This window comes from Dendropsophus ebraccatus, chromosome 7, assembly GCF_027789765.1.
Source record: "Dendropsophus ebraccatus isolate aDenEbr1 chromosome 7, aDenEbr1.pat, whole genome shotgun sequence".
NCBI classification, from domain to species: Eukaryota; Metazoa; Chordata; class Amphibia; order Anura; family Hylidae; genus Dendropsophus; species Dendropsophus ebraccatus.
Genome location: NC_091460.1, coordinates 141,635,732 through 141,660,098, shown reverse-complemented (window position 1 = coordinate 141,660,098; position 24,367 = coordinate 141,635,732). Strand labels below are relative to the sequence as shown.

The 24,367-nt window shown below is 45.0% G+C and overlaps 1 protein-coding gene across 4 annotated transcripts in view; it reads left to right on the top strand.

The window, feature by feature from the left end:
* ELF2 (E74 like ETS transcription factor 2) overlaps positions 1-20,527 on the top strand; it is a 57,232-nt gene extending 36,705 nt beyond the window's left edge. For 3 of the 4 annotated variants that reach the window (XM_069978614.1, XM_069978615.1, XM_069978616.1), the window contains 6 exons: positions 12,261-12,374; positions 13,650-13,823; positions 13,960-14,046; positions 14,895-15,087; positions 16,164-16,496; positions 19,006-20,527. In XM_069978614.1, the coding sequence (XP_069834715.1) occupies positions 12,261-12,374; positions 13,650-13,823; positions 13,960-14,046; positions 14,895-15,087; positions 16,164-16,496; positions 19,006-19,630 (1,526 nt within the window). In that variant the 3' untranslated portion in view covers positions 19,631-20,527. Of the gene's footprint in view, positions 1-1,874; positions 2,155-12,260; positions 12,375-13,649; positions 13,824-13,959; positions 14,047-14,894; positions 15,088-16,163; positions 16,497-19,005 lie in introns of those variants that run through there. The other variant, XM_069978617.1, reaches the window with a different exon arrangement.
* The last annotated feature ends 3,840 nt before the right edge of the window (positions 20,528-24,367 follow it).

Here is a 24,367-nt window from a genome sequence, read left to right as displayed (position 1 = left end):
TGTTCACTTCGGCCGTAGAAAAAAAGGATCATGTCAATTTTCTTGGGTAAACGGCGGCCGTAGTTTTCCTTGTGCTCGAGAAAAATACAGAAAAACCAATGGGTCAGCTCTCCCAGTCGCTGCTTGCTTGATGAATGGTAGTGGAATGCGTTCAGAAACACGTGAAAATATTGCGGGCCACAACCTGTGAGGCATCCAAAGAAGTTAGTGTTCACATTTGCCATGATTAAGAGGCTTGTCCTCGCAACGCGTTTTTTAAATGTCTTGTTTTTTACTTTTGTATTGGCGAATAAGAAATAAGGCTATGTTCACACAATGTAAGTTCCGTGGGAATCACGGCCGTTGTTACAATGGCCATGATTCCCACGGCACTTACGTAGTGCTGCCTTCTGAGGGAATCTCGGCTGGAGTGTATACACATAGTATACGCTCCTGCCAGGATCCCTAGCGGCGCCGTAGAAAACTGACACGACAGTTATTCAGTGAATAGCGGCCGCAGAAAACCCTGTCAGTGCACACAATGGAGCGAGTGTCTCCGGCCGCACGCTCCATAGTGTGCTGTGGGGGGTTCTGATGCGGGCGCGCCGCTGCTGCAGTGGGTTTTTTTTTTTTTTTTTTTGCGAAAAACGGATGAATAAATACATGCACTTGTGTGTATCTGTTTTGTGTATCCATTTAAAAAAAAAAAGGATCAAAAACGGATCCTTTTTTTTTTTTTTTTTTTTACGGACACAAAAATCAGTTTTTGTGTACATTAAAAAAAATCCGTTTTTTTTTTTTTTAAATAATAGAATTCAATGGAAAAAACGGATGCACACATATGCATGTTTTTTTCTTCTTCGATAAACGGATCGCAAAAACGTAGTGTGAACCCATTCTAATGGGATTGCAGAAACACCCGAAGATGCTCGCAATCCACATAGAGATGAGATAATGTATGGGCTGCAGGAACATGTCAGAGAGCGGGAACATAGCCGTGTAGTTGGGGAAAAAATATAGGGATAAGAATTACAGTATCTTATAAAACTTATAAAAAACAAAACAAAAAAAGTGTTTTATTTAATAGTAATAAAACAAAAGTGTCTAGAGCTCTGGCTATTGGGAGGGGAGAGCAACAAGGTCCCAGCATCATTTAGGGTCCATTTACACAGAAAGATTTATCTGCCATAGATTTGAAGCCAAAGCCAGAAACAGACTATAAACAGAGATCAGGTCATAAAGGAAAGCCTGAGATTTCTCCTCTTTTCAAATGCATTCCTGGCTTTGGCTTCAAATCTTTGGCAGATAATCTTTCTGTGTAAATGGACCCTAAATCCTGTCAATCTCTACTCATTCTGGGCTAAGTAGTCAAGTGGGCGGTCCCTTCAATGATTGACAGTTTACTACTTCCTTTACTTAGCATTTAGGTTTTTTTTTTTTTCTCTCTCTCTGATAATAAGGGTCTATTTACACAGAAAGATTATCTGACGACAGATTTAAAGCCAAAGCCAGGAACAGACTATAAACCGAGATCAGGTCATAAAGGAAAGCCTGAGATTTCTCCTCTTTTTAAATGCATTCCTGGCTTTGGCTTTAAATCTTTGGCAGATAATAATCTTTCTGTGTAAATGGAGCCTAAGACTTCATGTGCTTCTTAATCAGTGGCAGAACTACAACTCCCAGCATCCCCTCACAGTTCTGGCGCTTTCTGTGCTCACTGGCGCCTCATTTATTAAAGCCGTTTCTGTTGCCCCTAGCAACCAGTCAGAGCTCCGGTCTTATTTCTTGCTCTGCTCTCTGATTGGCTGCCCGGTGTCTCCTAGATTGTGAACGTTCTATGTGACGGACAATCACCGGGTACGTGTGTGAGTCATGCCAGAATCCGTTATCGCGGAGGAGACGGCGGCACTTCCTGTGTGTGAGGAGGCGGAAGGATCGCGCTGGCAGCACTCCTCCTCAGCAGCGTAGTGAGCGGCTCTCCAGTCTTCCTGTAGGCAGCGGCGGAGGGATCCGGCGTGGCCCCGCCCCTCACACACGCACTGTGTCTCTGGATCCCCGCTTCCTCCTCGGTGCTGCTGCTGCTCGGACTCAATGTGAAGCACAAGCTCCGGGGAAATATGGCGACGTCGCTGCACGAAGGACCGACCAACCAGCTGGACCTGCTGATCCGAGCCGGTAAGGGCAGCGCCGGGGGTCGGCCTGTGTGCTGGGGGTGGGATGCAGCTGCGCACGTTGCAGGCAGTGATGGAGGACGCGGTAGGAAGTGATCACCTTGGCCGGCTCCCGGGATCGGGGCTGCGGACGTGGAGGCCGCGCGGGGAACCAGGAAGTGTCTGCTAACGCGGCCGCATGTCACTGTTCACACGAGCCGGCAGTGCGTGTCATCCGTACGGGCAGTGAGGGCGGCTGCTGCGAGCTCTACCCTGCACACTCATACACATTGTGCGGTATCAATGCGGCTGTCACACAGTGACGCGCGCCGATTTACGTCTTGATTATATTTTATATATTTTTTTACATTTTTTATGTAACCTTTAAAAAAAAATAAAAAAAAAATATCCCGTTCATAGCGGAAGCGCAGAGATCAAACGGGCAGGAGGGTCGGCTGATGGACAGCGGCAGGCAGCCAATCCGCGCCCGGGGATGGTTCGAAATGTGAGCGCTAACCAATGAGGGAGCAGGAGAGAGGACGGGCCGCCGGCCAATGGGCGCTGAGGGCGGCTTTGATTGGCAGCGGGAGCGTGAGCTCACAATGCGGATGGAATTGGAGGGAAGAGAGGAGAGATGTAAACACGGAAGTGAGGGGCGGGGCTTCAGCACCTGGGACGCTGCGGCTCCCGGACACGTGAGGGGATCGGCAGGAGCGATCAGTGATCAGATCTTCTCCTCAGCGGCTGATTCTGGTCTCTTGTGGCCTGTCAGGATGCTGGAATAATCGCACTTCCCAGACTGTTATCTGTTCTCAGACCCTGTTCACACCAGCAGTTTTCTCTCTCATCCTTTGTGCTGCTGGGTGATCAGTAGATGATCAGCGCCCCTCATCCGCCCTCGGCCACGTCAGGCAGGAAGGCGTCATTCATCAGGAGGATTTCTTGCACCTCTCGGGTTGTAGTTGCAGCCATGTGTTAAAGGGGTACTCCGAGCAGGGTTATCTTTAGTGTATGGCCGGGGAAGGGGTGGATATAGAGGCTGCCGGTCACTTACCTCCCTGGGTTCCCGGATCGCGCCGTCCCTTTTGCCGCTTCCTGGTCTGAGCTGCGGCTTGACACGTGACGTGGCAGCTCAGCCCTTCAGCGGTAGTAGCGGAGTCCCACCTCGGCCGCTGAATAGCAGAGCTGCCTTGAGACGTCATGTCTTAAACCGCAGCTCTGACTAGGCAGCAGGACGGGAGAACGGGGCGGCGCGATCCGGGACCCAGGGAGGTAAGTGACCGGCGACCTCTATTTCCATCCCTTCCCCGGCCGTACACTAAAAATTACCCCAGTTCGGAGTACCCCTTTAAGGCCCTATTACATGAAGCGATTGGCCAATAATCGTTTTGTGTGATAGAAACGAAGATCAGCCACCGTCCACGATAACTGATATCTTTCAAAAGGCTGAAACGCTGACAATCCGCTGCTGTCGCGCCATGCGCTGTCTCCTATGGGCTGCCCAAACGGTCTGACAATCACCCCCCTCAGCTCTTATCCGCTCCTCCTCCGCGAGTGCTGAGCTGACAGGACGGCGCTCGCTTGCTCTGCACATCGCCCCATATAATAGATGCTTTAGGCTGCATTCACGCGCTCTCTGTTCCGCACGGAACACGGACGTGAAATGTCTGTAACGGACTCCCGTCATGTCACGAATCAGCCGCGCGTCTCTGTCATTACAGGGAGGCGCATATCTGTACAGTTCCCCCGCTCCCATCATCTTATCACAGATGCTGCCCCGGCGGGGGAGAGTCCGATAAAGACATTCCACGTCCGTGTTCTGTGTGGAACATATGAATGTAGCCTTAGTTGCAGCGTGATCCTGTTCTTTTATGTTTTCCCGTTATGCGTACCAGTCCCTGCACTTTGACAGAGCGATCTCAATTGTGTTACCTAGCCCTGTATTGGGCTGCATTCACACGCTCCGTGAAGTCCTGTCCTGTATTGTTTCCCTGCACAGTATGATGTATTAATATGATGCCGGGAGCGGGGAAACTGTTTGAATCTCTGCAGAACTGGAATGAGCCAGCCACACAATCATTGAGTTTCCCCTGTCCCAGCACGATATTAATACATCATACCGTACAGGGAAACACTCCAGTACAGGGATTGACTGTCCGTGTTACACGGGACATGTGAATGCAGCCTAACATGTACAATATGATGGCTACCTATGTACAACACTATAGAATAGTAAGTAAGGCTCCTTTTACACAGACAGATTATCCGACAGATCTTTGAACCCAAAGCCAGGAACAGACTATAAACAGGTCATAAAGAAAAGACTGCGGTTTCTCCTCTTCTCAGATCCATTCCTGGCTTTGGCTTCAATAATCTGTCAGATACATCTCTCTATGTAGAAGAGCCCTAAGGGTTGGGCCACCTGCAACTTTTTGTGGCGTTACTTTATTGCTTTTAACCCTTGAGTGACAGCTGCAGTGCACGACATCGCATACAACATGATGGATTTCTTCATAGTGCAGCTGTAGTTCAATGGCTAAACTCAGTCTGTAGCACTTTAAGAGTCAGTGTAGCCCTGGCTCTCACGTCTCGGGGGGAGCTGGAGGTGTCACTTGCCTTGTAGTCTCTATGTATCCTGTAACTTCGCCCCCTTCAGTGATGGAAGCCGACCACGCATACTTGCCACACTCGCATACTTATAGATTACACCTTGTCTTGTGCCTCATGTTGCAGTCAGAACTGTGAGACGTCTATAAGAATTATTCCCATGGGGTTCTCCTGGCTATGGCTTTAGGGCACTCATTCCAGGGAACTCTCCTCCATGGTTTATACTAAGCCCGCCTTCCTTCCGGAATTATCCCACAGTCATGTTATCTCAGAATGGAGGGGATGAGGAGTAAGAGAACCCATGTGTCATTTGAGTATAATGAAAAATCAGGCCCAGCCTGCCTGGATCCCTGTAAGATAATTGCTGGATTCAGGCCTATCCTGTCTTAGTAAGTATGTCTTTTCCCCAAGAAATAACGCTTTTGCAATGTCTTATTAAAGAGGTACACCAGCATTTTCTTTTCTTTTAAAGGGGTAGTGCAGCGCTAAGAAATTATTCACAAAATAACACACATTACAAAGTTATACAACTCTGTAATGTATGTTATGTATGTGAATGGCCCCCTTCCCGTGTTCACCGACCCCCGCCCGTGTACCCGGAAGTGTAGTGCAGTATACATACCTGATCCGTGTCGACCACCATCCGCATTTCTTCTGACAGTGATGTAATCTTCGGGAGGCCGGCCGACCCGCTCCATCCATCCCTCATGCCGGCCCCCCTCTGCCGCAACATAACTGTGCTCAGCCGCGATTGGCTGAGTACAGTTATGCTCAGCCAATCGCGGCTGAGCACAGTTATGACGCGGGGGCGGCATGAGGGACGGCAGGAGCGGGTTGGCCGGCCTCCCGAAGATTACATCACTGTCAGAAGAAATGCGGACGGGGGTCGACACGAATCGGGTATGTATAGTGCATCACACTTCCGGGTCCACGGGCGGGGGTCGGGGAGCACGGGGAAGGGGGCCATTCACATACATAACATACATTAGAATATTGTATAACTTTGTAATGTGTGCTATTTTGTGAATAATTTCTTAGCGCCGCACTACCCCTTTAAATCAACTGGTTTCAGAAAGTTGCATTGATTAGTAAATTATTTCTATTTAAAAATCTCCAGTCTTCAAGTACTTATCAGCTGCTGTATGTCCTGCAGGAAATGGTGTATTCTTCCCAGTCTGACACAGTGCTCTCTGCTGCCACCTCGGTCCATGTCAGGAACTGTCCAGAGCAGCAGCAAATCCCCATAGAAAACCTCTCCTGCTCTGAACAGTTCCTGACATGGACAGAGGTGGCAGTAGAGAGCACTGTGGCAGACTGGGAAGCAGGGATGGGGAACCTTTGGCTCTCCAGCTGTTGCAAAACTACAATTCCCATCATGCCTGGACAGCCGAAGCTCTTCTCTGACTGTCCCGGCATGATTGAAATTGTAGTTCTGCAACAGATGAAGGGCCGAAGGCTCTTCATTACTGTTCTAAAGAATTCCACTTCCTGCAGGACATACAACAGCTGATAAGTACTGGAAACCCAGTACTTTAACCAGTAATTTAATAGAAGTAAATTGTAAATCTATATAACTTTCTAAAACCATTGGCCTATTACATGTTCTGATAATCGTTTAACAAGGGCTGCATCGACATTGTTACCTATGTCCTTGCAGCCCTTGCTTAGACTCTATACATTACCTATCCATGCTGCAAGGCTCCTCTTGCGGTCTTCTCAGTGGGTCCCGCAGCCTGCAGCTTCAGAGCGGCCTGTCTAAGCTGACAGGCTGCTCAGCCGATCACTGGCCGTGGCGGTCCCGGCCACCGATTAGCTGAGCGGTCTGTCAGCTCAGATATGCCGCTGAGAAGCAGAGCGCAAGAGGAGCCCTGCAGCATGGATAGGTAATGTATAGAGTTTGGAGATCGTCAGCCGCCGACCGCGTCCGACAGTTATAGGTCCAAACCTATATCAACGATCAGCCAGTGATCGTTGTCATCGGCTGATCGTTGTGTTTATTTCACGGAGCGATAATCGACCGGATAGAGCCGATTATCGTTCCGTGTGATAGTACCCTCAGTTTTTATTGTATGGGGAGACAGTTTTTGTAGCTTTAGGCCGTTTTCTCCAGTCTCAATCATGGCACGTCAGTCAGGATCAGCGCTGGTGATCAGGCCTTTTCATCACTCTAACAAAGTTGTAGCTCGGGGCCAGTTTCAGCTTTTGCCATGTAGGAATGTTCTGCTACAGTAGTACAGACAAGGATCAGCCGCTCTGCCGTAGCCTCGGGCGAGCCGCACCGCTTCCTTTATCATCGCTCAGGTGATGGGTGTTAATGTGAAGGTAATTTCCCTTTGTAATGTAGATGGGTTAGTACACCCGCTGTGTGTAGCATTTCCTACTGCCTGTAGTGTAGAAGCCGTTCATGTCTGGTAACACAGTCCAGGGGACCTCTAGGTTTTTTGTGAGGATGACACTGTTGAGGAATTAAAGGGGTTTTCCAATTTAAAGGGAATGTGTCGCCTAAATTTTCTTTAACTGATATGAGTCAGATACTAAAACTTGTTCTTTTATTCTAATCTGTTTCTATTTTCTGACTCTTAATTTGTTTCACTATTTGTACATTGTTATGGGGGCTGCCATATTGCCTGAGCTGTTTTTATAGCGGTACTCCGGCAAAAATCTTTTTCTTTTAAATCACTGGTTTCAGAAAATTATATAGGTTTGTACTTTACTTCTATTTAAAGAATATTAAGTTATCCCATACTTAACTGCAGCTGTATGTCCTGCAGGAAGTGGTGTATTCTTTCCAGTCTTACACAGTGCTCTCTGCTGCCCCCTCTGTCCATGTCAGGAACTGTCCAGAGCAGCAATAAATCCCCATAGAAAACCTCTCCTGCTCTGGACAGTTCCTGACATGAACAGAGGGGGCAGCAGAGAGCACTGTCAGACTGAAAAGAATATACCACTTCCTGCAGGACATACAGCAGCGGATGAGTACTGGAAGACTGGACATATTTTAAGTTAATTACAAATCTATATAACTTTCTGGTACCTTTTGATTTGAAATTTTTTTTTTTTTGCTGGAGTATTCCAGAAGAGATGTATATACTGTATCTTCTCATCAGGTCTTGATGATATAGCAGCCGGTTAAAGGGAACCTGTAACTGGGGACGCGGGCACAGAGCCCGCCCGACCCCCGGTGAAGCCCCCGGATACTTACCCTTTATGGTGAGTCCCGCTCCTGGAGCCGGTCCCGGGACAAAGATATTAGCGCCTGAAGCCGTGCGCGTACCCCATGAGACGGGTCCGATGCCCGTAGAGAATGACGGCTTCGGGCGCTGATATCTTCATCCCGGGACCGGCTCCAGGAGCGGGATTCGCTGGAAAGGGTAAGTATCCAGGGGCTGCACCGGGGGGTCGGGCGGGCTCTGTGCCCACATCCCTGGTGACAGGTTCTCTTTAAAGTCTACCTATCATTTTAACAGTTTACTGACGTGTTGTAAGCGACAAGTGAGCAGTATCGACTGGTTGTGGTCTGGGTGCCGAGACCCACACATGTTGCTAAAATGAGGGGGGGCTAAAGCAGGTGACTGAGTGCCAAGCCGCTTAGTTTCTTCTTGTTGTTCCTCCTCGGATTAACCAGGAGAATATAGTGTCCACTGATGTGCTTCTGTGACCTGCCAGAATACACTTTATACCAGGAGTGGGGAACCTTGGCCTCCCCAGCTGATGCAAAACTACATTTCCCATCATGCCGGAGGTTCCCATCCATGCTTGGAGTGCACCAGTCAGGAGGTAGCGGCATTTTGTCGCTGTAGCCACCTGTTGTCCTTGCAGTAGTGATATTGGACATACAGCTTTCCTCCTCCTCCTCCTCCTCCTCCTCCTCCTGCTCAGCAGGTGACCGTCTCGCCGCCCTCCCGGTATGTTAGCGTTTGCACTAATTGTGTTGGGGGATTATCACTTCATATTGATGGTTTCCAGAAATAAACCTACAGTTCCTGCATCTGTAAACGTGTGGTTATCGTAAAGCTTAGAGGAGACACGAGTGACGTCCATCAGTCGTCTTCTCCAGCAGGCCGCACTATCCATGGGCACAGTCATATGGTTCAGGTTAGAAGTGACTGCTCGCTGTAACGCCCCCGTCATTCTCTACACTAGTGACAGCCGGACGTTATCACTAGTTGGCCGCTATTATAACAGGTGGCATAACATGAGTGACTTGTGGCATGTGAGGACTATGGCGGCCCGGAGGGGCCTGTGCTGCCAGCTAGCTGACCCGTGGGCAGCACTCATCCCCATACATTGTTAGTCCTGTGTATAGATGCAGATTAGCCATACGAAGCACGTCCCCACATAAATGAGAGCTGTGAGAGTCTGGGGTGGCTGTTCCCGACTCCTCCCGGAGCCCCTGGCTTTGGCTTTGTAATCCATAGAGACTCCCACCAGTGACAGATAACCAGGGGCAGACTGAGGATTCTTGGCTGCCCGCCATTTGTGGTTGCTTTTTTTTTTTTTTTTTTTTTATAAAGGTTTTAACTACTTATTGTCCTATTACTGTGTGATAGAACATGGTGAGTGTTTACTGGTGTTCCTACTAGTATTTATATATATATATATATATATATATATATATATATATATATATATATATATATATATATATATATTATATAATATATGTGTGTGTTATTATAGAAGTATAGAAGCTGGTGGGCAGCAGGGCCTGTGTGGCATCCAGGATGGTGGCGGCTTCATCCTCCATGTGATTGTATCAATATCAGGAACATGACTGTAGCTAATAGAAATATTGTACCCTTTATTATTTTCCTTATTCACCTAGAACAAATGCTGTGCCCCCACCATACTGATGGCCTATCCTGAAGCCATCAGTAATCACCTGTCTTAGGCAGTCAGTTTTACAAAATGTTAAAGGGGAACTATAAGCAGGTTAGATTAATATAACCTGCTGATTCCCCTCTAACGTGCACGGTGCCCGAGGATTAAGATCTGTCTCTTACCTTCCTCCTCGACACCGTTCCCCTGCAGTTAGTAGTTAAATCCACTGACCAGAGCACTGTTAGGAGTACTGCCCATCCCCATTGCGCTGATCTAGCCTGCTCACTTCATTGATTATCATTAGAAGGAGCAGGTAGCTCGTGCTATGGGGTCGGGCAGTGCTCCAAGCCATTTATTCAACTACTAACTGCACTGAAACAGCGCCGAGAAGCAAGGTAAGACGCATACCTTCCTCCTTGTTGTCTCCCCGTGCAATAGGGAGATATCAGCAGGTTAGATGATTCATTTAACCTGCTCATAGTTCCCCTTTAAAAATTGTCCATCAAAAACAAAAAAGACATGTTAAACGATCTATTTGTTGGATAGAACCGGGAAAAACCTTCAGCTGAGCGCTGAAATCGTTATATTGTTCGAATTGAAACAATAATCATTTTTTGTGTAAATGCAGGCAACGATCGAAAAAATCATTCATATGTCGTTGATTGTTGATTTAGATCTGAATCTAAAATCATCACTAATCGTTCGCTGTAATTCCACATTCGTTCACTTATGTTCCGCATTTGTTCACTAATCGTTCAGTGTAATTGCACGTTGTTCATTGTTTTGCTGGGATCAGATGGAGTAAATGATCATAGTACCGATTGCAATAACGATCATCGTTCTGTGTAATATGGTGAACGATTTCAGGTTAACAATAAACAATCTCGTTTGCGATTATCGATAGTCGTTAATCGTCAAAAAATCGCTCCGTGTAATAGACCCTAAATGTTTAACATGCGTCTGTGATTTTTTTTTCCCCTGTAATGACTAGAGATGAGGGAAACTGGAGCATGCTGGAGTCCATCCGAATCCGAACAATCGCCATTTGATTAGCGGTGGCTGCTGAAGTTGGATAAAGCCCTAAGGCTATGTGGAAAACATGGATATAGTCATTGGCTGTATCCATGTTTTCCAGACAACCTTAGAGCTTTATCCAAGTTCAGCAGCCCCAGCTAATCAAATACCGAACGTTCGGGTTCGGATCGACTCGAACCCGGTTCACTCATCTCTAGTAATGACCCTTTAAGTTATTGTCAGTGCTGACCATAGAGTGATCTTTCATGTCGGTGTGCCAGTGTACACATACAACGCTGCTGCTCTTCTCCCATCATGAATCGCTCTTGTCGGGATCCCGCTGTTTGTAGCATATGTTCCGGCGTCCCCGACTCAGTTGGTTCCGTCCTGCAAAGTCCCTCGCTGTAAAATTGTTGTGCAGGAGGAGGAGGCAGAAGAAAGGGTCACCTAAAGATAGGCTCAGGCTGCGCTGGCTGGCGGCGGCTGGGATCAGCTGTGTGCACATAGCCATACATGGCCAGAGGAATCGGAGATGGCACCTTGCAGCGGGTGAGGGGCAGCAGGTGCTGGGCTGCCTCGCTTACTTTAAACACTGTCACAATGTGGACATTCTTCCCAATTCTGTCCAGCCACTTACATAGATTTGCTTGTGTTTCTCCCCCCTGCCGTGCCCGGCTCTCTATACTCTCAGCCAGGATTTCTTCTAGTTTTTCTCCCTTAGTATTACATGTCGGATGTAAGTTGTACTTATTGATTTGTTACCTGTTAATTCCGGCCCCTGAATCCCTTGTTCTGGCTCCTTATTGCACTTCCTTTTTCCTCCGTGTCCTCAGCTGCTCCCACAGTATAGTATGCCTGACCTGGTGCACACAGCTCCCATTACTGATCTGTAGTGTCATCTTTCTGCTGGATTTCTACACATGGATACGTGTTAAAGGGGCACTTTTTATTTCAGGTCAACAGGTTTTACAAAGTTTAAATAGATTTGTAATTTACTTCTATTTATATACTTTTCAGCTGCTGCATGTCCTGCCAGAAATGTTTTAATTCCAGTCTGACATATTGCTCTCTGCTGCCACCTCTGTCCATGTCAGGAACTGTCCAGAACAGCAGCAAATTCCCATAAAAAACCTCTCCTGCTCTGGACAGTTCCTGACATGGACAGAGGTGGCAGCAGAGAGCACTGTGTCAGACAGGAAAGAAAACATTTCCTGCAGGACATACAGAAGCTGATAAGTACTGGAAGACTAAATTTTTAAATAGAAGTAATTACAAATTACAAATCTATATAACTTTTTGAAACCAGTTGATTTGAAAGAAAAATATTTTTTATACAGAGAAGGAATTTTCTAGCTTTAGGCCCTTGTGTAAGTCCTCGCTCCTTGGACCTGTGTAGATATGAGGCGCGTTATTCACCAGCGGTAGTGAGAGCTCTGGGTGATGAGTAAAGCTTCTTACGCCGGGTAAGATGGATACAGGTCACAGTGTAGATTATGATCGGGTCTCTATTCTGTGTTGAACAGCTTGATGAGTGAAGCAAAAGTTTTATATATCTAAGCATGAGCAATGTGATTGGTGTATTCCAAGTATGTAGACCACTGGATCCATCAAGTGACAACCCATCCAGAATGATATTAATCTCTATCCAGATGAATATCTAATGCCGCTGCCATTTGTTCCGTTTTCCAGTTGAAGCATCTGTCCATAGCAGCAATGTTCACTGTACAGACAAGACCATTGAGGCAGCGGAGGCTCTGCTACACATGGAATCTCCCACCATCCTGCGCGACTCCAGGAGCCCAGGTAGATACTTTTTGTACTACATTAAGCTTATATACCTGTTGGCGTACACCTTGCTTGTTAAAGGGGTAGTTCACAAAAAAACTTTTTCTTTATTAAAAAAATCTCCAGTCTTCCAATACTTTCCAGCTGCTGTATGTCCTGGAGGACATGGTGTATTCTCTCCAGTCTGACTCAGTGCTCTCTGCTGCCACCTCTGTCCATGTCAGGAACTGTCCAGAGTAGTAGCAAATCCCCATAGACAACCTCTCCTGCTCTGGACAGTTCCTGACATGGACAGAGGTGGCAACAGAGAGCATTGTCTCATACTTAAAGGAGAAGTACAATGATTTTTTTTTTTTAAGTATTGTATTGCCCCCCAAAAGTTACAAATTGCCAATATACACTTATGACGGTATATGCTTATAAAATGCTTTTTTCCCTGCACTTCTGCATCAAGGCTTCACTTCCTGGATAACATGGCGATGTCACTTCCTGGATAACATGGTGATGTCACTTCCTGGATAACATGGTGATGTCACTTCCTGGATAACATGGTGATGTCACTTCCTGGATAACATGGTGATGTCACTTCCTGGATAACATGGTGATGTCACTTCCTGGATAACATGGTGATGTCACAACCCGACTCCCAGAGCTGTGCGGGCTGTTGCTGCTGGAGAGGATGATGGCAGGGGGATGCTCAGTGTCATTCCCCCCCCCCCTTCCCAGTGCCCTGTGTCCCTCAGTGTCCCACTGCCATCATCCTCTCCAGCAGCCACAGCCTGCACAGCTCTGGGAGCCGGGGCATGACATCACCATGTTGGCCAGGAAGTGACATCACCATGTTGGCCAGGAAGTGACATCACCATGTTGGCCAGGAAGTGACATCACCATGTTGGCCAGGAAGTGACATCACCATGTTGGCCAGGAAGTGACATCACCATGTTGGCCAGGAAGTGACATCACCATGTTGGCCGGGGCGCGACATCACCATGTTGGCCGGGGCGTGAAGCCTTGATGCAGTAGCTTTTCCCGTAATAAGTGTATATTGGTGATTTGTATAACTTTTGGGTGGCAATACAATACTTTAATAAACATTTTTACCTGACTTCTGCTTTAAAAGAATACACCACTTCCTGCAGGACATACAGCAGCTGATAAGTATAGGAAGACTTGAGAATTTTTAAATAGAAGTAAATTACAAATCTATATAACTTTGATTTTAAAGAAAAATATTTTCTCTGGAGTACCCCTTTATAAAGAGTGTGTAATGTGCATTTTGGTTTTCTGTTACAGTGGAAGTGTACGTACCACCGTGCATCTCCACTCCAGAGTTCATCCACGCTGCCATGAGACCGGATGTCATCACAGAAACTGTGGTGGAGGTGTCCACTGAAGACTCCGAGCCCATGGATTCCTCCCCCATTCCAATATCTCTTGAACTCGGAGAGCCTATGAAAAAGAAGAAAGGTGAGTGGATGACCATGGTGGCGATGACTCTATCACTTTCTGACATCACAAATGTACTGACATCACAGATATACATTCACTAACATGTATAAGGATTGTAAAGTTCTCATGGCCGTTCCCTTATTTCATTACACAGCTGGTCGGAAACCAAAGATGCAGCAGCCCACCTTTGCCAATGGTTCTCCGGATTTGGGAATAAAGAAAAAACCACGGGAAGGAAAAGGTAAAAAAACCCCCCAAATAATATTTATAGAGAGATTGTGATATTTTCCGATCTTTACTAACTTATTCCCACTGAAAAGCTGTTTACAGTGTGTACGGCTCAGGCTTGGTTCATACTATATTTTGGATTTTTTCCATCTGTTTTTACAAAAAAAATGATCAGAAAACGGATGCATTTGTCTGCATTTTTTTTTTTTAACATACACAAAAATGTCCATGATCCATCTGTGTTTTTTTTTTTTTTTTATACCATACAAATGGATGCGCACATGCATTCATTTTTTCCAGCCAGTTTAAAAAAAAATAATGAAAACCAGTATCAGACTTTTAGGTGATGGCTAATAAATCTCCTTGTGGTCAGGCTTAAAAAAGGGAACATGTCACTATTACAGATCGCCTAGAAGATGCAGCTGTGTTCATTAATCTGCATGCCCCCCCCCCTTTAATTTTTTTAAAGTTTACTTGTCATTTATAGAAAAAACACAAAATTTAACGTGAAAAACTTTAATCGTCGGGGTCTAGGTGTTCAGATCCCCACCAATCCCTAGATTTAGCAGTTAAGTGCTTTTCTCATTGTCACACACTGTGCCATAGACGTCTATAGAAGTCCTTCCCCTGCCTCAGCGATAGAGTGGGGAGAGAAGATGCTTAGTGAGCGCTTCTTCCAGTGGAATAATGGAGATCTAAACACCCATGTATGAAAACTTCTGTCACGCCTCTAGGACATGTCAAAATGTTTGTTACATGCCAGAGTCCATTTAAGTTGATGTGCATGGCAAAAGCTTTGGTCCACATGAGCATGTGAGTGCAATGTGAGATTTAGGAGTTGTTTTATTTTGTTTCCTCTAGGAAATACAACTTACCTCTGGGAGTTCCTCTTGGACTTGCTTCAGGATAAGAACACGTGCCCCAGATACATTAAGTGGACACAAAGGGAGAAAGGCATCTTCAAGCTGGTGGATTCTAAAGCCGTCTCTAAACTTTGGGGGAAACACAAGAACAAGCCAGATATGAACTATGAGACTATGGGAAGAGCTTTAAGGTACCCATAAAAAAAAAGTGTTAGTGACTAGAACATGGCTTCTTTTAAAGGGGTGTTCCACTCAAAAATAACTTTTGATATGTTGATGTCCATGGTGAGACTAACAATTCCTTCCATACTTGTTATTATCTATTCAGTCTCCTGCCCCTAGTTCTCAGCTGCTGCTTTCTGCTGAAGAAACAAAAATCTGCATGTGAGTCTTTCTCTCTGTCTCCCCCTCCCTTCTGAGACAGCCGATATAAATAAGTCCCTGACTGGCTTTATCTGCAACACTGTAGCTTCTTTGTAATGCCGGAAGCATTATTCGCAGTGAGTTTATTAGAAGCTTGACCTCAGAATAACCCTTCCAGTGTTACAAAGAAGCTACAATGTTGCAGATAAAGCCTGCCAGGAACTTGTTTACATCATCTATTTCAGAAGGAAGGGGGAGACAGAGAAAAGCTCACACACAGATTTCAGCAGCAGCTGAGAATTGGGGGAAGAAGACTAAATAGATAACAAGTATGGAAGGAATTGTTAGTCTCACCATAGGCAGCGACATATCAAAAGTTATGTTTGAGTGGAATACCCCTTTAAATATAAGGGTAGTTCACTCTGCATTTGCAGTGTTTGCCAGTTATTATGACGGAAGGATTTTCCTGTGCATATCCCTGACTTTTATTTTATAAAGAAGATTATGGCATCAGTTATTGTGCAGGATGTCTCGGGATGGAATAGTGTTGACAACTAAGCTATGGGACCCAGCAAAAAAATCTAAATAAACTTGCCGAATAGCCTCCACGGCATATGGAGTGAAGATCAACCCGAAGCTTGTGATGGAAAATCTTTAGATTCTAGTAGAAAACAATTACTGTATCTCATCCTGTCTATTGTACAAAGCTGATAAATCCGATCTAGACTTGGCGCACTAGGCTTGGTGGTTCATAACATGAATACCCACTTAGAAGAGGCTGTCAGAAGGACCATTGATGTTAGTGGTGTTCTCCCATGAGTACTTACATGAGTGCAATGTGCAATGGATGCTGCACATACTTGTGGCTGGTTGTGTTATTTACGCTTTTTCCCTTATATTTTAGGTATTACTATCAAAGAGGAATTCTAGCAAAAGTGGAGGGTCAGAGGCTTGTGTATCAGTTCAAAGAGATGCCCAAGAACATTGTGGTCATAGAAGATGACAAAACCGAGGCGTGTACAGAAGAGATCGTCTCTTCCATTGATGACAAGTCTCTGGAGCGTGTATCTATCCCTGCGGAGGGCATCCTTAAAATGTCTATGCCGGCTCGAATAGAGAAAAGTCCCACGCAGCAAACCTCCCCCAGAAAGCCGAGATTGGTCACTCTGGCTTCTCCTGTCAGTGAGGCGTCCTCTCCGCACTCGCCCACCAGCACCACACCAAACCCAGCACAGAGGTCAGTATATGAGGAGCACACTACATCATTGCTATGAGGTGCAGGGCGGCTGGGCGGAGCGGTACAGTGTCGGGCGGGCGGAGCGGTGAGCCGCCGGGCGGGCAGTCGGTACAGTAAACTGCAAGGCAGCCTGTCCTGAGAGATACGCACCGGCGGCCTCCAGCCACTTGACAGAGAAGACTGACCTGCCCCCCGCCCCTTACACATGACGTCCCGCTCCCCTCCCAGCCAGACATGCAGGTTCCCGGTCTCTGAAGGAGGCCGCAGGGGCTGTAGAATAAAGTGATAATGTCGCTGTGGGTCCTGGAGCTGTACAGCAGGATTGGGGGTACATTGCACCCCCGGGGACCTGCATGTCTGGCTGGGAAGGAAATGTGTGTGAGGAGGAGAGGAGGAAGGCTATGTAGCCTCCTGCCTTCATCCCCAGCCGCCCCATTGACCCCTCAGTCTGCCCCAGTCCCCCCTCATATATAACTGTACTACTACACCTCTCATCTATACCTGTACTGCTACTACTACACCCCTCATCCACTATACTTCCACTACTACACCCTACCTAGATAGAGGCACAAAGAAGATCTCCTACACTATATGGGGGCACAGAGTGGCACGTATTTAGCAAAATTACTTATATGGGACACAGAGGGGGGCTTTTTTACTACATAGGGGGAGCACTGTTACAGTGGGAAGCAATACAGTTGTCTTAAACTTCATTAAAGTAGTATCTGACATTGCAGGGAGAAAAATGTTCTGTTTATTTAGCAAAAAATAAATAAAATTGAGATTTAAATCAAGAATCGTCCAAAAAATCTTTCAAAAATGAGATTTTATTTTTGGCCATATCGCCCAGCCCGAGTTGGGACGATACAATATTTCTGTTCTGCCCCAGCTATATAAGAGTGTTTAGATCACAATTAATATGTGTAAGGGCCGTGTTACACAGAGCGATAATCGTCCGAATCGAGATCGGCTGATCACATCAAATGCTCTAACACCAAAATCAGCGTCTGAAGGCTGACTATTGCCTGTGATTGGCTGAGCAGCCTTTCAGCTCAGAGACTAACAATTTCTGAGACTAATGATGTCGGTGCAGCCCTTGCTAAAAAATTATCGAGCTGTGTAATAGGTTCAGTAATAGGGCACCAATTTGGAAGGTCAGTGCTTGTCTACATTATTGATCAGCCCGTCTTATAGGAGCCTAATACAAAATCTTACCTACCATTGCACTCAGTAATAGGCCGTCTCTCTACCCCCGTCCAGCGAGTTTCACAGTTTCTCATCCGAGTCATCTACACAGCCTAGAACGCTGCCATTTCTTTACATAGAGCTCCCCCTGCTGGCCACCTATGAAAACTAATGGAGACTGTAGTACAATGCTGTTGCGTAGTAACTGTCTGAGATTAAGGGCGCACTGCGGGGGAATAATCTGTCATACTAAACACCACATTATGGTATGTTCACACTACAGACTTAGCGGGGAAGTTCCTCGTCTATTCCATAGTGTGAACATAGCGGAAATTAGAAATACTAGTTCTTATTTGACTAACTAAAGTATTCACCAGCTTAAATGGTGTCTACCTTCTCAGCAAACAGTATAAATGAGTAATACATATAAATATAAGAAGCATTGTAATATATCTTATTGGAAAAAAATGCTTCCTTCTCCACTTATCAGGCTCTCTTTATGCGCCTCTTCTCTCTCCTACACTGCTCATTAACTCTGCAAAGACTGTTAGTTTAAATCTGTTTGAAGAAGGATCAGCTCACACTGAGGGATAAGGTTACAGCGGCTCATACATATCTATGGAGAGGGGGATAGTTGGGAATGGCTGAGAAGCAGAGATAAGGCTGCAGTTAGTGTTTTCGTTGGCTTAGTACTGCTCTATAATGTCCTCTTAGCTGCTTCTTAGGCTGTGCCATAGAGCTATAGGGGATGTGCAGGATCCTCTCTTCTTTTCTGGAGACCTCATAGAGACCAGTATCCATCCACCAGCTCAGGGACAACTTTATATTAGAGACGGAACCTGCATAGGTGTAAAGTGGTGAAAATACCATATACAAATTATATCATGGCTATAAATAGTGCTATTCCTGTTAATAAGGTTGAAAGAAGACAAGAGTCCATTAGGTTCAAGGTAAACCCTACTGTGTTAATCCATGGGGAAGGCAAAAAACCTCCATGAGGCAGATGACAAGTGTACATCAGCCGTCTCAGAATTGAGGGGGCAGGAGGAGGAGACAGCGAGAGAGGTTTACACACAGATTTTTGTGTCTTCAGCAGAAAGCGGCAGCTGAAAACTGGGGGAAGGAGACTGAATAGATAACAATTATAAAAGCAGTTGTTAGTCTCATCATGGGCAGCAACATATCAGAAGTTATGTATGGGTGGAATACCCCTTTAACCCTTTTGTACAAACGTCTACACGTTATGAGCAGTTCTAGAAACCCCTTTTTAAGCTTCTGATCCTTTTTGCTGAGTTCTATTAAACATCTTGACCTTTCTTTCCAGGACTGTTCGTGTCGCAATGCAAGTGCCTGTTGTGATGACTTCCCTGGGTCAGAAAATCTCCACTTTGGCCGTCCAGTCCATGAGCCCAGGGTCTCCATTATTAGCCAATACCAGCCCAACCACTGCATCAGCTCCAAAGGTTGTGATCCAGACCATACCAACTATGATACCAGCGTCTTCGGAAAGTGACAAATTCACCGTGCAACCTGCCAAAATAATAACCATCCCGACCTCTCAGCTCACCCAGTGTCAGCTGCAGACAAAGCCTAACTTAAGCGGTGCGGGGGGCCTGAATCTGGTGGGCACCCCACTGACTGTCCGAGCACTTACCCCTGTATCTATCGCCCACGGGACCCCTGTTATGAGACTAGCTATGCCTGCCCAGCAGGCTCGGTGCCAGACGCCACCCCGGGTCATCAGCACCCTTATTAAAGGACCTGAAATGAAATCGGACATAGTGGTGAGCAGGCAGGACGGAGAAATGAAAACATTTCAGCTGGTTAAAGAGGAGAAACCGTCAGATGGGGGCAAAACAGTAACTCATGTGGTGGTGGTTAGCGCCCCCGCTGGTCTTACCCTGCCAGTGACTGTCAAACAAGAAGGGACAGTGGTCTGTGACAAGTGAGGAACGTTCCACCAGCGCCTCACAAGATTTGGGTCAAACTGACAATAAACGATATATAGACAATAAACTTATCTGTGGAAGAAAGGGAGGTGGTTCCAGTCCGACGAGACTTTAAAGCAAGCGAGAGACAATGTGTGCGTGTATATGTGGAAACCAAGACTTATTAGTGGAAATGCATTGCTCCCGGTGGGATGGTGGTTCACAGGCTGTGGGAAGAATGCTTCTAAGATCTCAAATTTAAAGGAAAAAAAAACAACAAAAACTGAAAGGGACCAAAGTGTTCATCCATACGTACATGCATAGATCTATTTTTAGGTTACACTAAAGAAGGTGGAACACTAAAATAACTTTTCAGAGCGGCTGTTTGTTCTCCCAAAATCCAAAAGATTAGGTCAAAGTGAAAATGTAAATGATCATGATTTTTTTTTTCTTTATATATACAGTATATATGAGTTGGGTTTGTTCTTATTTTATTACCAGCAATTTATACCACTGTGTACAAATAGCCCTCATGTAACCGGTGCTATGTGACAACTCTGCTAATCCAGTATGTGACCACGTGGGGCGTGTAGAAAAAGACTCTTCATTTTAGGTTTTTTTGAAGCGCAAAGTGCAGATAAGATTTTTGGGTTAGGAGCAGATTTCATATGGAAGCCTTAGACCGATTCAATTTTATTTTTATTTTTTCTTGGAATAAGCTAACAGCTTGTTTGTGTAAAGCAATCTTTTTATATATAAATATATTATAGAAAATATGGAGAGAAAAAAAACAAACCTTGTACCTAGCACAGTATTGGCATAGAATTACTTGTAACATATTTTATATAGTTGTTTAAAGGTTTTTTTTATTTTATTTTAATACATGGCTGGAAATTGTCTAAAAGCTTCCAGCCTTTCTTTCAGCGAAGGGTTAAAATGTGGGCACGACAGGCAAATGGGCCAACTACTGCAACTTGCTTTTGTCACCCGGGATCCATGCATACATTTCAGTTCCTGCTATCCATTTGAAAGGTGTCACTGCACGCATGAGCCCTTTTTTTTTTTTTTTTTTTTTTTTGAGTGCAAGCATTTTGAAGCCTGCTATTTTTTTAGTTGAAGTTATGACGGGGGGCAGACTAGGGGGGAGGTTGGGGATAAAGTACCAGTGTTCAGAATGAACTACAATAGTTTGTATATTCAACATTTGAAGTATATTCTATTTTGTTGTACTCTTGTTTCAAAGTGTATTCAAGTAGATTTTACTGCAATATAGAAAATGAATTTCATGGCTCGTGTCTGGTCGTTCATTTTTCTCCATCGCTTTCTAGGTATTTGTAGCGGACGGTTGCAGCAGTCTGGAAGATCCTGGATTAGGAACATTGGTTTTTGGAAAGTCTATTAGTGTTTTAAGCTTTCACAACAGCTCAGCCAACACCCTGCCCTTCCTTCACTTCAGTCATAAAGTGTAGTGGTGATCTAAACATTTTTGCAGAAATCAACTGTACAAGCGATTTTTAAGAAATTCTGTACTAGGTTTTATTAGGCAAAGAAGCCTCTTTTTGTACTCAAAAAGCTATTTCCAGCCCCCCCCTAATTTTATTTGTGCATTATCAGGCAATGTCGTCTTCCTTATAGAGGAGCAAAGTGAAGACTGGTTTGCTGTGACCATTATAACCTATGGAGGGGGGAGGGGCCAAGGGGATGAGTGAGCAGAGAAGCAGCCTGTGCAGTTTGGAGACTGTCTGGGCACATAAAATGTTGGATTCACAGATCAGAAAGGTCAGTGCTTATCTGGGATCTTAGTGAGAGAAGATTGCGGGATGATGTGTTTTGCAGGGCTGCCTTTTCTCCTCTCCGTGCTCACTCATCCCCCTCGACCCCACTGCCCTCCATAGAGCATAATGGACACAGAAATCCTGCTTTAGAAGTGAGGGGGGAGGTAGGAAAACAGCTTTTTGAGTACAGAAGGAAACTTTTGCTTAATAAAACCTATTACAGAGTTTCTTATAATTGCTTGTACTATTGATACTTATTGATTTCTAAAAGAATAACATTTAAATGAGTTACATGTCAAATATATTGGTCAGGATGATGGGTTCTAACTAGAGATGAGGGAATTTACAGTAATAAGTGAGGGAATTTACAGTAATAAGTGAATCGCTTCCCGATCTCTGCAACCTGCTCATCAGCCGGGGGCCTTTTAACTGACTGCGGCTCCTCTACGTGTGCTGGAAAAAGCTGGATCCAGTCCTTGGAAACATGTTTCCTAGGACTGGCTTCAGCTTTTCCCAGCACCTGGGGAGTAGTTGCACAGCAGCAGTCAGTTATAAGGCAGCTGACGAGCGGATTGCAGAAATAGTGAAGCGATCCACTTAAATACTGTAAATTCGCTCATCTCTAGTTCTAACATTGAGCCAAGGCAGAAAATATTTGTTCTATAGGATAAAAAAGGGAAGAGAAACCTTCGGCTCTCCAGCTGTGGCAAAACTACAATTCTCTTCATGCCTGGACAGCCAAAGCGAAGCAGTTATTGTCTCATCATTAGGAATGCCTCTAGAACATTTTCTCCTGTCTGAACATTGCACAGGTGCCTTAATGATCCAGCCTATGTGCTGGGCTGACACAGGTGATGAATAGTAGAAAATCTGGCTGGAGCATTCCTAATGATGAGGAGGGACAGAGAGGTTGTTCCAGCCTAATGCATACACACTCAGTTTAAAAGTTTTTTAGAACAATAACTGCATCCCCTGCCAAACGGACCCCAGGACAGATCTTGGATTAAAAGCAGCTATCTGAAGGTACAAGCGGTTTTGGGGTGGGGTGGTGGGGGGTACAGAGTTGCTTTAACTATTTTAGAAGCAACTGTGTGTCTTCAGCCGGCCATGGACAAATGCAATGCAGGCTGAAGGGAGACACAAGTAGCCTTAAGGCCCTATTCCACGGAACGACTATCGTTCGTATTCGGCCGATAATCGTCCAGTGGAATAGAGTGCAACAATCAGCCGACATCGTTCATGTCGGCTGATCGTTGCAGTCGCTTGTTTTTCAACATGTTGAAAAACAAGCGACTGATATAGCAGCGATCTGCTGCCATCGCTCCGTTGAATAGGAGCATCGGCAGCAGACGCTACTATATCCTATGGGCTATTACACACACTGGTTTGTGATAGATGTGAAAAATGATCTTAAAATAAGGGATGCAGTACCAAACGGCACCACTAGATGTCACTCTATCAATTAGAAATTACCCATAAATAAAATTGTATACAAATAGAAACACACAATGGGCTTAATTCATAAAAAATGTAAAGAATTTTTATTGTATATAATAGGTACCAATACACAGACAGTTTTACCAATATAAAATGAAGTATTAAAAATATTACCCCAGTAAAAACACATATAAAATGGGTGTCAGCAATGCGGGATTATACCCACAACAAATTTCTAATGTGGGAGTATAGCGTGCAATAGCGAAACGTACGTAGGAACGGTCGGTGCGGTGTCAGACAAACATGGGTATGTGCAATATGTTTTGAATGCTATAGTGGCCACTTGGTTTTTCTTTGTTTACATACGTAATGATACTGAGGCGATACTAGAATAGTACATGACTTAATGCACCTTATAGTTATACTCCCACATTAGAAATTTGTTGTGGGTATAATCCCGCATTGCTGACACCCATTTTATATGTGTTTTTACTGGGGTAATATTTTTAATACTTCATTTTATATTGGTAAAACTGTCTGTGTATTGGTACCTATTATATACAATAAAAATTCTTTACATTTTTTATGAATTAAGCCCATTGTGTGTTTCTATTTGTATATCCTATGGGCTGCCCGGACGATCAGCGATCAGTGGAAAAGCTGGATACAGACTTGGGAAACTTCTCCCAGTTTCCCCAGGATTGTATCCAGCTTTTCCACACACCTGGGAGTCAGTGGCTTTGAGATCAAAGGCAGCAGGCATATGGGCCGAGCAAACAAATGGCTTCGCTTGTAATGTAAATTCGCTTATCTCTAAATATAACCCCTAAACACAATGTAGAATCAATCCTATATTATAACTAGTGATGAGCGAATCTACAGTAGGAACAAGGCAAAGCGCTTCATTCCAACTGGCTTCTTACTCACAAGGCTTTAAAGTCTGCTCCATGCTGCTTCTCCCCCGATGCTGGAAAAAAATAAGTGGACCCAGGACTTGATCCATCTATTCCCAGCACATGGGGAGGAGCTTTGCTTTGTTCCTACTGTAGATTGGCTTATCTGTAATAACATAAAAATCTAAAGAAAACCATCATGTTTACTGTATAATTTATGCAGAAATGCAAATTAATGGTGGAGTAGAAGGAAAAGCATAATATGGGTGCTCCATTTTTTTTTTTTTGTGTCGCTTTCCTGACCGCCAGAAAGAATTGCCAAAGATTATGTTGGCATTTTTTCTCTACTGAACTCTATGAAAGAGGAACATTTGCAGACCAAAAAAGCCAAAACTTCATCATGCTGTGCTTTGGAAAAATTGCCACAGTGCCAAAAGAGAGGGAGAAAACAGCCAGTATGGCGTTTCACAAAATTCCATTGACTCAACTAACATTTGCGACATTCACTGTAAGCACCCGGCTCAGGGCCCTATTACACCAATAGAGTATCTGACCTTTTTTACGCCAAAGCCAGGAATTGATTTTGAGAGGAGAAATCTTAGAGTTTCCTTTCTGTTCTGTTTACAGTCCATTCCTGGCTTTGGCTAAAAAAA